General features: G+C 49.7%; 1 protein-coding gene across 6 annotated transcripts in view; it reads left to right on the forward strand.

The window, feature by feature from the left end:
• The window catches only part of Ptr (patched domain-containing protein), a 149,512-nt gene extending 137,799 nt beyond the window's left edge, over nt 1-11,713 (forward strand). For 4 of the 6 annotated variants that reach the window (XM_043005189.2, XM_086554502.1, XM_086554495.1 and 1 more), the window contains 5 exons: nt 6,227-6,373; nt 6,638-6,804; nt 7,211-7,423; nt 7,875-8,087; nt 8,323-11,713. In XM_043005189.2, coding sequence (XP_042861123.1) covers nt 6,227-6,373; nt 6,638-6,804; nt 7,211-7,423; nt 7,875-8,087; nt 8,323-9,501 — 1,919 coding nt within the window. In that variant the 3' untranslated portion in view covers nt 9,502-11,713. The remainder of the gene's footprint in view (nt 1-6,226; nt 6,374-6,637; nt 6,805-7,210; nt 7,424-7,874; nt 8,088-8,322) is intronic. The other 2 variants (XR_015192520.1, XR_015192519.1) reach the window with 1 other exon arrangement.

Consider the following 11,713-nt stretch of genomic DNA (forward strand, 5'->3'; position numbering starts at 1 on the left):
AAGGCGGATGTTTCATTAACGACGCTCGGCCTCTTGGTGCAGCCTTTTGGTGATGGGAACCTCGTCCGGGTGCCGGGGTTTACGGTTTACAGTCTGGGGACTAATCGCTGAAGTAACTAAAGGGTTGTTGTTTTTTGCTTGGTTCTCTTTGGATCGTGCTCATTCGCTTTTTCTTTCTCTTTCTTTCTCTTTTTATTTCTCTTTCTTTCTCTTTTTATTTCTCTTTCTTTCTCTCTTTTCTCTCTTTCTCTCTTTTTTTTTCTCTCTCTCTCTTTCTCTCTCTCCTCCTCTCCCTCTCTCTCTCTCTCTCTCTCTCTCTCTCTCTCTCTCTCTCTCTCTCTCTCCCTCTCTCCCTCTCTCCCTCTCTCCCTCTCTCCCTCCCTCCCTCCCTCCCTCCCTCCCTCCCTCCCTCCCTCCCTCTCCCCCTTTTCTTGGCTTTTCTATTCTCCTTTATGAGACAATCTTCGGCGGAATTATAATTACAGACGGACAGCGTCCTTTTGACCTGGAATGAACTGTTTACGGAAATATTTTGAATAGTTTGAGGCTGACTGCCCGTTGTTTGCTTAATTGCCAAAGGTATTGACCTCGCCGGGGAAGTCAGTTAACCCTATCGGTGACCTAGTTTATTTCATCCTGTTTGGCGTAATTACCCAATTTCGTCCTGTGTTTTTTTCTTTTTTTTCATTCATTCATTCAAACTTCCAAAGGACAAAGTTATAAAGATGTTCTTATCTTATCGTTTGTCTGTTGTTTTTTAAATCAGTTCATGCGAGTAGTAGAGATCATACGAACAATGTTTAGAATCCAGCTTCGTTTGGTGTCCATTTTTTTTATTTTTTTCTTATTCATGTACTGTTTAATTTCTTATTTGTAAAACTACTATTTTTTCGATAATCAGCGTTTATTTTATTGCGGTCGATCAACACGGTGCAGTGATCGTGTGCCGGAACTTTTTTTTTTCTTCCTCTTTGCTTCACTTGTTGTTGCTGCTCCTACTTCCTCCTCCTACTTCCTTCTCCTCCTTCATCTTCCTACCTTTTCCTCTTTCATTCTTTTCCCTTCCTACTTCTTTTTCTTCTTCGTTCTCCTTCCTCCTACTCCTTTTTTTCTTTATTTTCCTTCCTCCTCCTCCTCCTCTTCCTCCTCTTCCCTTCTCCTCCTCCTCTTCCTCTTACCCCCTCTTACCCCTCCCTCCCTCCCTCCTCTTCCTCCTCCTTCTTCCCCCCTCTTCCCCCCTCTTCCCTCCTCCCCTTCTTCCCTCCTCCCCCTCTTCCCTCCTCCTCCTCTTCCCTCCTCCTCCTCCTCCCTCCTCTTCCTCCTCCTCCTTTCCCCCTCTTCCCCCTCCCTCCCTCCTCTTCCCTCCCTCCTCCTCCTCCTCCTCCTCCTCCTCCTTCCTCCTACTTTTTGTTGGACCTCTTAAACAGTAAATTGCGTCGGACCAAATAACCATCAACGAGCAAAAACTTGGCTGCCATTGGCCCACTCTCTGCGCCTCCGAGTGGCACCACACCACACCGGCAGCGGCACTTCCCCTCCCCACCACCTTCTCTCGCCTCCCCTTCCCCTCCCTTCTCTCCCCTTCCCCTCGCCTCCCCCACCCCCTTCCCCTCCCATCCCTTCTCTCGCCTCCCCTTCCCCTCCCCTACCTTCTCTCCCCTTCCCCTTCCCCCTTCCCTTCCGTCTCTCCCCTTCCCCACCCCCCTTCTCTCCCCTTCCCTTCCCCTTCCCCTCCCCTTCCCCTCCCCCCACCCCTCCCTTCTCTCTCCTCCCCCTCCCCCCTCTGTCATCCCTCTCCTCCCCTTCCCCCTCTCCCTCCCTCTCCCCCGTCACCCCTTTCACCATCGGTCATCATGAGCGCTTCCTTTTTGTTGCTCAAAATGTCAGTAATTCTCCTGCAGAACTGACGCTGTTGATTATTGCGCTTCATGGCACTGATATTTTGGATATTGTTTTATTTTTTTATTTTTTTTACTGTTTTACAAATGCTTTCGTTACCACCACTTTGACTACCACTGCCACTTCCACCATTCATGCTTCTACCACCATTTTATTAGCATTACCACAACGGATACGTACCTACTACTACTATTACTACTATTACTACTACTACTACTATTACTACTACTATTACTACTACTACTACTACTATTACTACTACTACTCCTACTATTACTACTACTACTACTACTATTACTACTACTACTCCTACTATTACTACTACTACTACCACTTCCACTTCCACTACCACTTCCACTACTACTTCCACTACTACTACTACTACTACTAGTACTACTACTACTACACCGTTCAAACTACCACTCTTATTCCTCCTAACAATAGTAGTAGAAGCAAGTCGTTCTCGTAGCAATGCAAACACAAGGACCGCGTTTCCCTCGGCCGGTCCGCCCGTACGAACGCCCGCCCGCACGCCCGCCGTCCGTCCGTTTCGCCACGACCGCCGCCTCCGACACGACCGCAGCGCCATCTACCCCGCGGCGTTGCTTTTTATTGGCTCTATGATTGCGGCGGCGTCCGTGCTTGTTATTTATTTTTGACCTGCGACGCCGGAGATAATATTGGCTCGCTAATGGGTTGTCCAACCCTTTGGCTCCGACGCCCCTTTCTCTCCGTCTGGCTCTGGCGTCTCTCTCCCCGTTTCTCTTTGACCCGCGTCTTGCCCTCTCCTTTTCTCTCTCTCTCTCTCTCTCGCTCTCTCTCTCTCTCTCTCTCTCTCTCTCTCTCTCTCTCTCTCTCTCTCTCTCTCTCTCTTTTTCTTTCCATCTCTCTCCATCCCTCTCCATCCCTCCCATCAAGTGGCTTAATAGTAAAGAAGCACAAACACACACACACACACACACACACACACACCAATCCATGTTCTGTTTTCTGTCGGGCGCGGTGTCCTTCTGGCTTCCTTTCACTGCGCGACGAACCGGTGCCTTAGTTATGTTCCCACGACCCGGCCAGCCTACCCAGGGGGTATCTCATAGTTGAGGTGTCTCTCTCTCTCTCCTTCTCTCCCTCCCTCTCCCTCCGTCTCTTTCCGTATCTCTCTCTCTCCGTCTCTTTCCGTATCTCCCTCTCCCTCCGTCTCTCTCCCTCCTCTCCCTCTCCCTCTCTCTCCCCTCCCTCTCTTTCTCTCCCTCACTCTTTCCCTCTCCCTCTCTTTCCCTCTCCCTCTCTCCTCTCTCTCTCCTCTTTCCTCTCTCTCTCTCTCTCTCCCTCTCCCTCTCCCCCTCTCCCTCCCCCTCCCTCTCCCCTCTTCCTCTCCCTCCCTCGCAAGTTCGAAGCAAAAAGCAACGCGGGACCAGCTTAGCTCCCTCCCTCCCTCCCTCCCTCCCTCCGTCCGACCGACCCACATCCGCGGTACATGAGACCGGGAAGCTACACACTCTTCGTGGTAATAGCAATGAGGTTATTTGTTTTTTGAGACTGGGGTAGAAAATACTTCGAGTACTCTTTCTTTTTTTTTCTTATGTTCAGGTGTGTGAGGGGGTACGAGGGAGGGAGGGAGGGAGGGGAGAGGGAGGGGGTCATGGAAGTAGCACAGCGAGAGACAAGACACAGGGGAGAGACTAAACAAAATCTTCCCCAAGCAGAGAATTCCTCCCGGAAGGTTTTTGTAGACTTGAAAACCTATTTCTCAGGACTGTATTCTCCGTGACCCATTTCTTAGTCGCTCCGTGACCTCACTCGGTGCCTAGGCCAGAGTGCCATGACAGCTGGTTTTCGCCAAATATCCAGAGAAAAGCGGACCACTTTTTTCCTCCACCCCCTCCACCCTCCTCTTTCTATCCATCTCTCTTGCCGGAGCCCAAAGAGACGGCGGTTCTGGGTTGTTTATGGGGGTCAGGTGTGAGGTTGGGGAGGGGGTTGATGTTTTAAGTGGGGGAGGGGTTTGTTTATCACTCATGAAACCTCGTGTTCTGACCTAATTCAAGGGAGCTGAAGGCTTGGGTTCTAGGTTGGTCTTTGGTGGACGCTTAACCCTTTTTTTCTCTTGTTTAGAGTTGCATCATCCCACTCTACAGGGTTAGAGGAACCTCCCTAGTAGGTCAGCTGACCTTTGGGCGAGCAATTAAATAGAGTTGAGATGTTTCGTAGATTAAGAGAAGACGGGAGTAAAAAACGGTAGTATCAGTGTGGTCCTTGTTATTGAGAGAGAGAGAGAGAGAGAGAGAGACACAGAGAGAGCGAGAGAGAGAGGCAGGCACAGAGCGAGAGAGAGAGAAAGAGAGGGGAGAGAGAGAGAGAGCGAGAGACAGAGAGAGCGAGCGAGAGAGCGCCACCTCGCCACGAACACCCAAGCCACACGCACACATCATCCCCGAGGTTGCTTTCGGCGGATCCACCTGAGCTTTCACTATCAATCGTGCCCCCCTTCCCCTCCCCTCCCCTCCCCCTCTCCTTCCCCCTTCCCCCTTCCCCCTTCCCCCCCTCCCCCTCCACACACACACACACACTTTCTCCCGCGTCCCGCCCACACTAAATGGTCTCTGTTTCATTCATGGCAGCGTCTATGTGAAGGCCTGCCTCATTACCATCTATGAGGAGACCTCTCTCCATTCATCCATGTTGCGACATCCCGTATTTGGTTGCTTCGACGCCGACGAAAAAAAAAGAAAGGAAAAAAAAACGTGTTTAGATTGTGTGTGTGTATGCGATGTGTTTTGTTTTTGTTTGTTTGTGTGTCTGTTTTGTGGTTTGTGCGTATGTTTATCTATTTGTATGGTTATCAGTTTGGTTGTTTGGTTGTTTGTGTAAGTGTGGATGTGGATGTGAATGTAAGTTTAAATGAGTGCGTGTGTTTGTGCTTGTGCCCCCCACCCCCCACCCCCATCTGCTATAGATGTCATCCATGTTATAATTTCAATTATCACGGAAAATAAACTTAACCAGAGTTTTTTTTATTTCGGCTATACGACCTGACTTTACCCTCTAACCTATTTATTAACCTACTACAAACTGCAAAACTGATTTCATTTCCACAAAACCTCACACGAATCGGTACAGCATCTCGACCCCGACCGAATCACGGGAGAGAGACATTAGGCCTGAATGCCCCGGATGGTCCCGGATGTAGCCGTTCATACATTCAGTGGATGAGAGAGTCAGAGATAGAGAGAGAGAGAGAGAGGGAGGGGGGGGTGTAAGGGGAGAGCGAGAGAGATTGAAAGGAAGAAAGAGAGAAGAGGCGGAGAGGGAAGGAGAGAGAGAGAGTGAGTAAAAAATGGCGGACGCTGCATGTACGCGTGTTCGAAGACAATAATAAGCAAAATATTACTCCCATGTACACCACCACCACCACCACGTTGAACAGTCTTCGTCTGGCCAGTAGCAGGTAAAGCTACCAGGGGTGGGGGGGAGGAGGAGGAGGAGGGGCATGGGAGAGGGAAGCGAGGGGGAGGGGAGGAGGAGGGGCATGGGAGAGGGAAGCGAGGGGGAGGGGAGGAGAGGAGGGGCATGGGAGAGGGGGGGAGGGGAGTGTAACCACCGCCAGTGCCCGGAGCGAGTTTTCACCTGACCAGACTGAGTGGAGCCGACCCAAGTATGACGTAGACTAGAGGTGCCCCGCGGGTGGACGGGAGGGGGGAGGGAAGGTAGGAGGGAGGGAGGGAGGGAGGGTAGGAGGGAAAGGGAAGGCCTGATTATATCAAATACCCGAACTGGTTGGTCTCAGACACCTTGAGTTCCGGAATCCGATTTTAGGATTTACTTCGGCGAGTTTGCTTCGAGTGAGACGCCGCCGATGGCTTGTTCCGTTGAGTCACCGACCGTCGTTTCGCCCACTTTCCCTTCTCTTCCTATCTCATTTTTCTTCATCTGTCTATCACCCTTTTTCCTCTTCCTTTGTCAGCAGTATCGTTTTTATCCATTCCTTTTCGTTCATTGAGTCCCGTCAGCTGTTCTTGGCTTTTTTCCTCTCGTCTCTATTTCTCTCTCTCCTTTCTATCGGTTCCATCTCAATTATAGATGGTAGATGACAATAATGATGATGATGATAACAATGATAGTAAAGATAACAACAGTGGCGATAAAGATAACGATGACGAAGATAACTATAACACTGATAATAAGCATAAGGATATTAATAATAATAAAAAATAATAACAATAAAGATGATAATAATGATGATGAAGATGATGTTGATGATGTTGTTGATAATGATGATGATAATAATGATAACGATGATGATAACTAAACGTCTCCTCCCCGCCCACAGAGAACGAGAGCTGTGGCTACCGCATCTTCTGCACGGGCGGCATCACGGAGTCCGACCCTTGGAACCCGAAGGACAACCGCGAACACGCCCTCATGCTGTTCTTCAGGGATTACGTGGCCAGGTTCCTCAACATCCCGGCCATCAAAGGTAAGGATCGAGATTGATTAAGCGATTTATATGTGTATATATATATTTGTGTATTGAAGCGGCTTGATATTTCTTCGTTTTGTTTGGATATGTGACCGTGTTCTTGGATAGTCTTAAGGGTAGAGACAATTCAGTAATGTAATGTATATAGGTACGGATGGAATTATATTATTTGTATTAGATCAAGAAGGAGCAGCAGCTATCCTTCCATCATTCCTTCCCTCGGTGCTAACGTTCCTCTTTCTCCTCCTCCTCCTTCCGCAGCGCTCGTGGTGATGGTGTTCCTGATGTACCTGCTGGTGGCCTGCTGGGGGTGCACGATGGTCAAGGAGGGGCTGGAGCGACGCCGCCTCTCGCGCTACGACTCCTACTCCGTCGAGTTCTACGACCTGGAGGACATGTACTTCCGAGAGTACCCTTATCGAATTCAGGTAGGGATTGGTGGGCGGGCTGTTGATTTTTAGAATTCGCGCTTTTAGAATTCGCGTGGGTGTTCGAGCGAGCGCAAGCTGGGTGGAGTTGGGGTGTGAATGGGTGTTGCGTGGTAAGGAACATTTGTCTGTTCCGTGGATGCGTTGAAACTAAGGCCTGTATGTTAGTATAACATTACTATAAGTAATCGATCGACAAGAATTCAATAGTCACTTGTATGCGGGCTGTTTCGGGCACTCGAACAATGCAAAATAACATTCAGTACCTCGGATCTAAGGGAAAAACAATACACCGTACTTATCGGTATGAGGAAATAATCCCAAAAGAAAAAACTAGTAAATGAATAGCATCGTCTCCTAAAATCCCAAAATCCAAACCTTATCTAACAGAAATACCTCCTTCCAGGTCGTCATCACGGGCGAAGTGAACTACAGTGACCCGGTCGTCCAGGATCAGCTGATGGACCTCCACCAGCAGTTCGAGAACCTGACGTACGTGGCGGGGGCGCTGTACACCGAGTCGTGGCTGAGGGCGTGGCTCGGCTTCCTCGACAGGAACCAAGAATTCCTGGACCTCAATGTCACGACCGAGGAGGACTTCATAGCCAATCTTCGAGAGGTAATTTTCTTTTCTTTTTTTCTTTGTTTTCTCTTTTCTTGACTGGGTCGGGAGAAATCCTGAATTAAAATTGCCCGGACGAGAGGTATTTAATGTATATGATCTATGTTCACAAGATATTAAGGTCTGTATTTGTATGATTGATATTCCTCTTTCACTATACGCAACTCATCTCCACTTACATAATCAATAACGATCTCATGCAACTTTACTCTTCACGCAAAAAAAAAACTCACCGTTGCAAAATCAGCATCGACTCTCTCCCTCTCTCTCCCTCTCCCTCTCCCTCTCCCTCTCCCTCTCCCTCTCCCTCCCCCTCCCCCTCCCCCTCCCCCTCCCTCCCTCCCTCTCTCCCTCTCTCCCTCTCTCCCTCTCCCTCTCCCTCCCTCTCTCCCTCTCCCTCTCCCCCTCCCTCTCCTTCTGACGTTCACCTCCATTTCTTCCCCGACAGATCTACCTCTCGGGTCCGGCGAACGTCTTCGCGCAAGACGTGGCGTTCAACGAGAACTACACGCGCATCAAGGCCTCGAGGTTCATTATCCAGACACACAAGATCTTGGACGCCAACGACGACAAGGACATGATGGAGAAGCTGCGTCAGGTGGCTCGAGACTCGCCCTTCAACGTCACCGTGTTCAACCCGTTCTTCATCTATTTCGATCAGGTGGGTGGAGGGTCCGGCGCGGATTCGCTTGTTTGCTTGTGGTTCGTTGTTTGTTTTTGTTTTAGTTTGTTTTGTGCGTGTACTCTGAGACGTGTAGAATGTTTGTTTATTAAGACATGAGAGTAGCTTATGACTCGTTTGTTTGTTTGTGCGCTCCGAGACGTATAGAATGTTTGTTTGTTATGGCATGAGAGTAGCTTATGACTCATGATTTATTTATTTCTGTCTCTTTCAGTACGTGTTGGTGAGGACGACGAGTATCCAGGCCATCTGCCTCGCCGCGGCCGTCATGATGGTGGTGTCGCTCATCTTCATCCCGAATCCGCTGTGCTCCCTGTGGGTGGCCTTCTCCATCGTGTCCATCGAGGTGGGCGTGGTGGGCTACATGACGCTATGGGGCGTGAACCTCGACTCCATTTCGATGATCAACCTCATCATGTGCATCGGCTTCAGCGTGGATTTCTCGGCCCACATATCCTACGCCTACCTGGCTGCCAAGGTGGACACGCCGGAGGAGCGGGTGCAGGAGTGCCTCTACGCCCTCGGCCTTCCCATCCTGCAGGGCGGCCTGTCGACCATCCTGGGCATCACCACGCTCATCCTCGCCCCGTCCTACATCTTCATCACCTTCTTCAAGACGGTGTTCCTGGTCATCTTCTTCGGCGCCATGCACGGCATCTTCCTGCTGCCTGTGCTGCTGTCCCTGCTCGGCCCCGGGTCCTGCTCGAAGCGGAAGAACAAGGAGATCAGCCCCCCCGTCAAGGGCAACGGCCACCCGTTCTACATGCACGGAGGGGCGCTCCCCCCGCCCGGGCCGCACGACGCCAGCAGCCTCAAGATCCCTCGGCCGCACAGCATGTCGGCCTCCCAGTCGGGGACTCCCGTCGCCCCGGTAGGACTCGGCCGCTCCGGAGCCTTCCTCGCCCCGGCCACCCTCGCCTCCAACAAGGATGACGGCAACAGCCTGGAGAAGGATCTGGGACTCGGCACTTCCGGCGAGGAGTCGAGCGAGTCGAGCCTGAGCAAGGGCGCCGCCACCCGCCGCGGGGGCCCCGACATCATAGCCGGCAGCGGAGGGCGCCGCGGGCTGCCCATCCTGGAGGTGTACAGCAACAACGGATACATCAGCGACGACCTGGAGGCCGAGGAGCGCCGCTCGGAGGAGCGCCGCCTCGATCACTACGGCGAATGGGAGGACCCGCGCCGGAGCTACCAGAACCACAGGCCGTCGCCCGAGCGCTCGTCGTCCATCAACCGGACCAGCTCCTCCGCACGCCCCGAGCAGCGCCAGGGCCGCCCGCGCTCCTCCGACACCCGGGAGCGAAGCGAAATCAGGAGAGGCTCCTCGGCAACACGGTCATACGGCGCGCGTTCCTCCGCAGATCCCCGAGGACGGCACCGCGACCACCATTAACGACGTCACGCCCAAGTGACCACGTGCCATGGCCAAGTGTACAGTGTACATAGTGTAGTATGAATGGACAGGCCCAGCGCAACTAGTCACTGGGCGAACACCCCCGATCCCATCTCTTCGTCCTCCCCAAGGGTTGTGTTTGTCACCCCGCGGATTTGTGCCATTCCGCCCACGTTGCGACCCTGCCACGCTCTCCTCCTCCTCCTCTTCCTTCTTCTTCTCCTCCTCCTCCTCCTCCTCCTCCTCCTCCTCCTCCTCCTCCTCCTCCTCCTCCTCCTCCTCCTCCTCCTCCTCCTCCTCCTCCTCCTCCTCCTCCTCCTCCTCCTCCGCATCCATCAACATCAGACATGTCTGTCTGTCCTGACTCAGGAGCGGAGCCCCGTCTGAAAATATCTTCGTGCACGTCTTGACAAACTGCACCGGGCAGCAGGGTCCGTGGAAATAAATCATCTGTATTTATTTAAACGCACTTCATTTTTCTGTGTTGCAAAGGTACATACATACATTGTGGACAAGTGGACAACGACTCGGAACAAGCGTTGCAAGGGAAAGGGCGACCATATAGACCCGCACAGCTTGCCACGGCAACAGTGCTGCAATGGCGTTTACCGGTATGTCTCTCGGGACGCCCTCGCCGTTCCACGATGTAGCACGTAGTGACTGGTAGGGACAAATGCCAAACGCTGCCAGAGCAGGTGTTCTTAATCTGAGGAAATGAGTGAACTGTGATGATTCTCAAGAATTATTATTTCGTGTGTGTGTGTCTCTGTGTGTGTAAGTAAGTAAGTAACTGACTGCTGAACACGATAAATTAACACTTTGTACAAATTTTTATCATCAACTATATATTCCTGTCGTATCGTTTTCTGAAGTGTCCGGTTCACAGTGTTTCCCAGGTTGTCAGTATGAGTGGCATGCTGGAGCTCAGTGTGGCTCAACAGTAATATAACCATTTTCCATATATTTTTTAATGTAAACTGTATCAGTTACCACTTTGTCGACAAGAGTTTTTGAGTGAAACTATATCTCCAAACTTGAACTCCGGACGTCATTGGATTGAAGTGTAGACTTTTACTATTATTTCATTAACTACAATACTGATATTGTGTGATATATGAATGAATCGTTATTTTATAATACTTTTATAATGAAAATTTGTTTTAGAAATAAGGTTTGATAAGGTAGATACTCGCGGGATCCTGTCCTGGGAGGTAAATGTACATAGCGTATAAATTTTATTTCAGTTTTCGTCCAAATTTAACAAGTTCTGATTTAGGTAAATCTCGCTCTCGCATTAGATTCACTTGGTTGGTTTTATCAGGGAAATAGTTCGTTTTCCTGCTTCAGAATGTCACGTCGAAAGAAAGAAAGAAAGGAAGAAAGAAAAAAAAAGAACAAGCATCAGTCGGGTCCGATCGTTTTCCAAGAGGAGTTGGATCCCTTGATTCCTCCGGTATTTAATTAAGGATTCTGATTAATTGATTGAGTCGGATTCCTTCGATCGCGAGGCACTTGATACATGAAACTAGCTCTTTTGCGTGTAGTCATCACAGGGATAATCTGATCTTCTTAACAATTATTAGGAAAAAGTGAGTTAAATTATTGAGACCAGAGAGCTGCTCGTTGCAGACAGATGCTCGTTGCAGACAGATGCTCGTTGCAGACAGATGCTCGTTGCAGACAGGTGCTCGTTGCAGACAGGTGCTCGTTGCAGACAGATGCTCGTTGACGGTTGTTAAATCGAAATCCTGGTGCCACGACTCCTGTTTCAACAAGGCGAAGCAGCATTGTTAAAAAAATAAACGGTAGTTTCTGTACTGATAGTTTTATAAAATGTTTATGAATGTTCGCATAGTAATTACGCTGTCAGCAACATTGACAGAACCATATATGTGTTTTTTGTTGTTTTTTATTCTTCGTAACCCTGCAGTGTTTCTATATATAACAGAGCAGACTTAGAGATTTCGAGAAAATATCTTAACTCGTGTTTAACGAAAATATATATATATATTTGAGAATCCCTCGACCAGTTAATACATGTATTCAAAGGTGAAAGTCACATGAAATGAATAGACGTGAAAGAAGATGTTTGTTGATTGTAAGCATACAATGGAGTACTACAGAAGCGTCACAAGATTCAGTATTATTAAGCCCCTCTACATTTTACATTTGTAACAATAAAAGATATCACTAATAAACCCAAATTTCTTAA

The sequence above is a fragment of the Penaeus japonicus genome, unplaced genomic scaffold (assembly GCF_977035675.1).
Source record: "Penaeus japonicus unplaced genomic scaffold, GWHDUDI00000001_assembly GWHDUDI00000003, whole genome shotgun sequence".
NCBI classification, from domain to species: domain Eukaryota; kingdom Metazoa; phylum Arthropoda; class Malacostraca; order Decapoda; family Penaeidae; genus Penaeus; species Penaeus japonicus.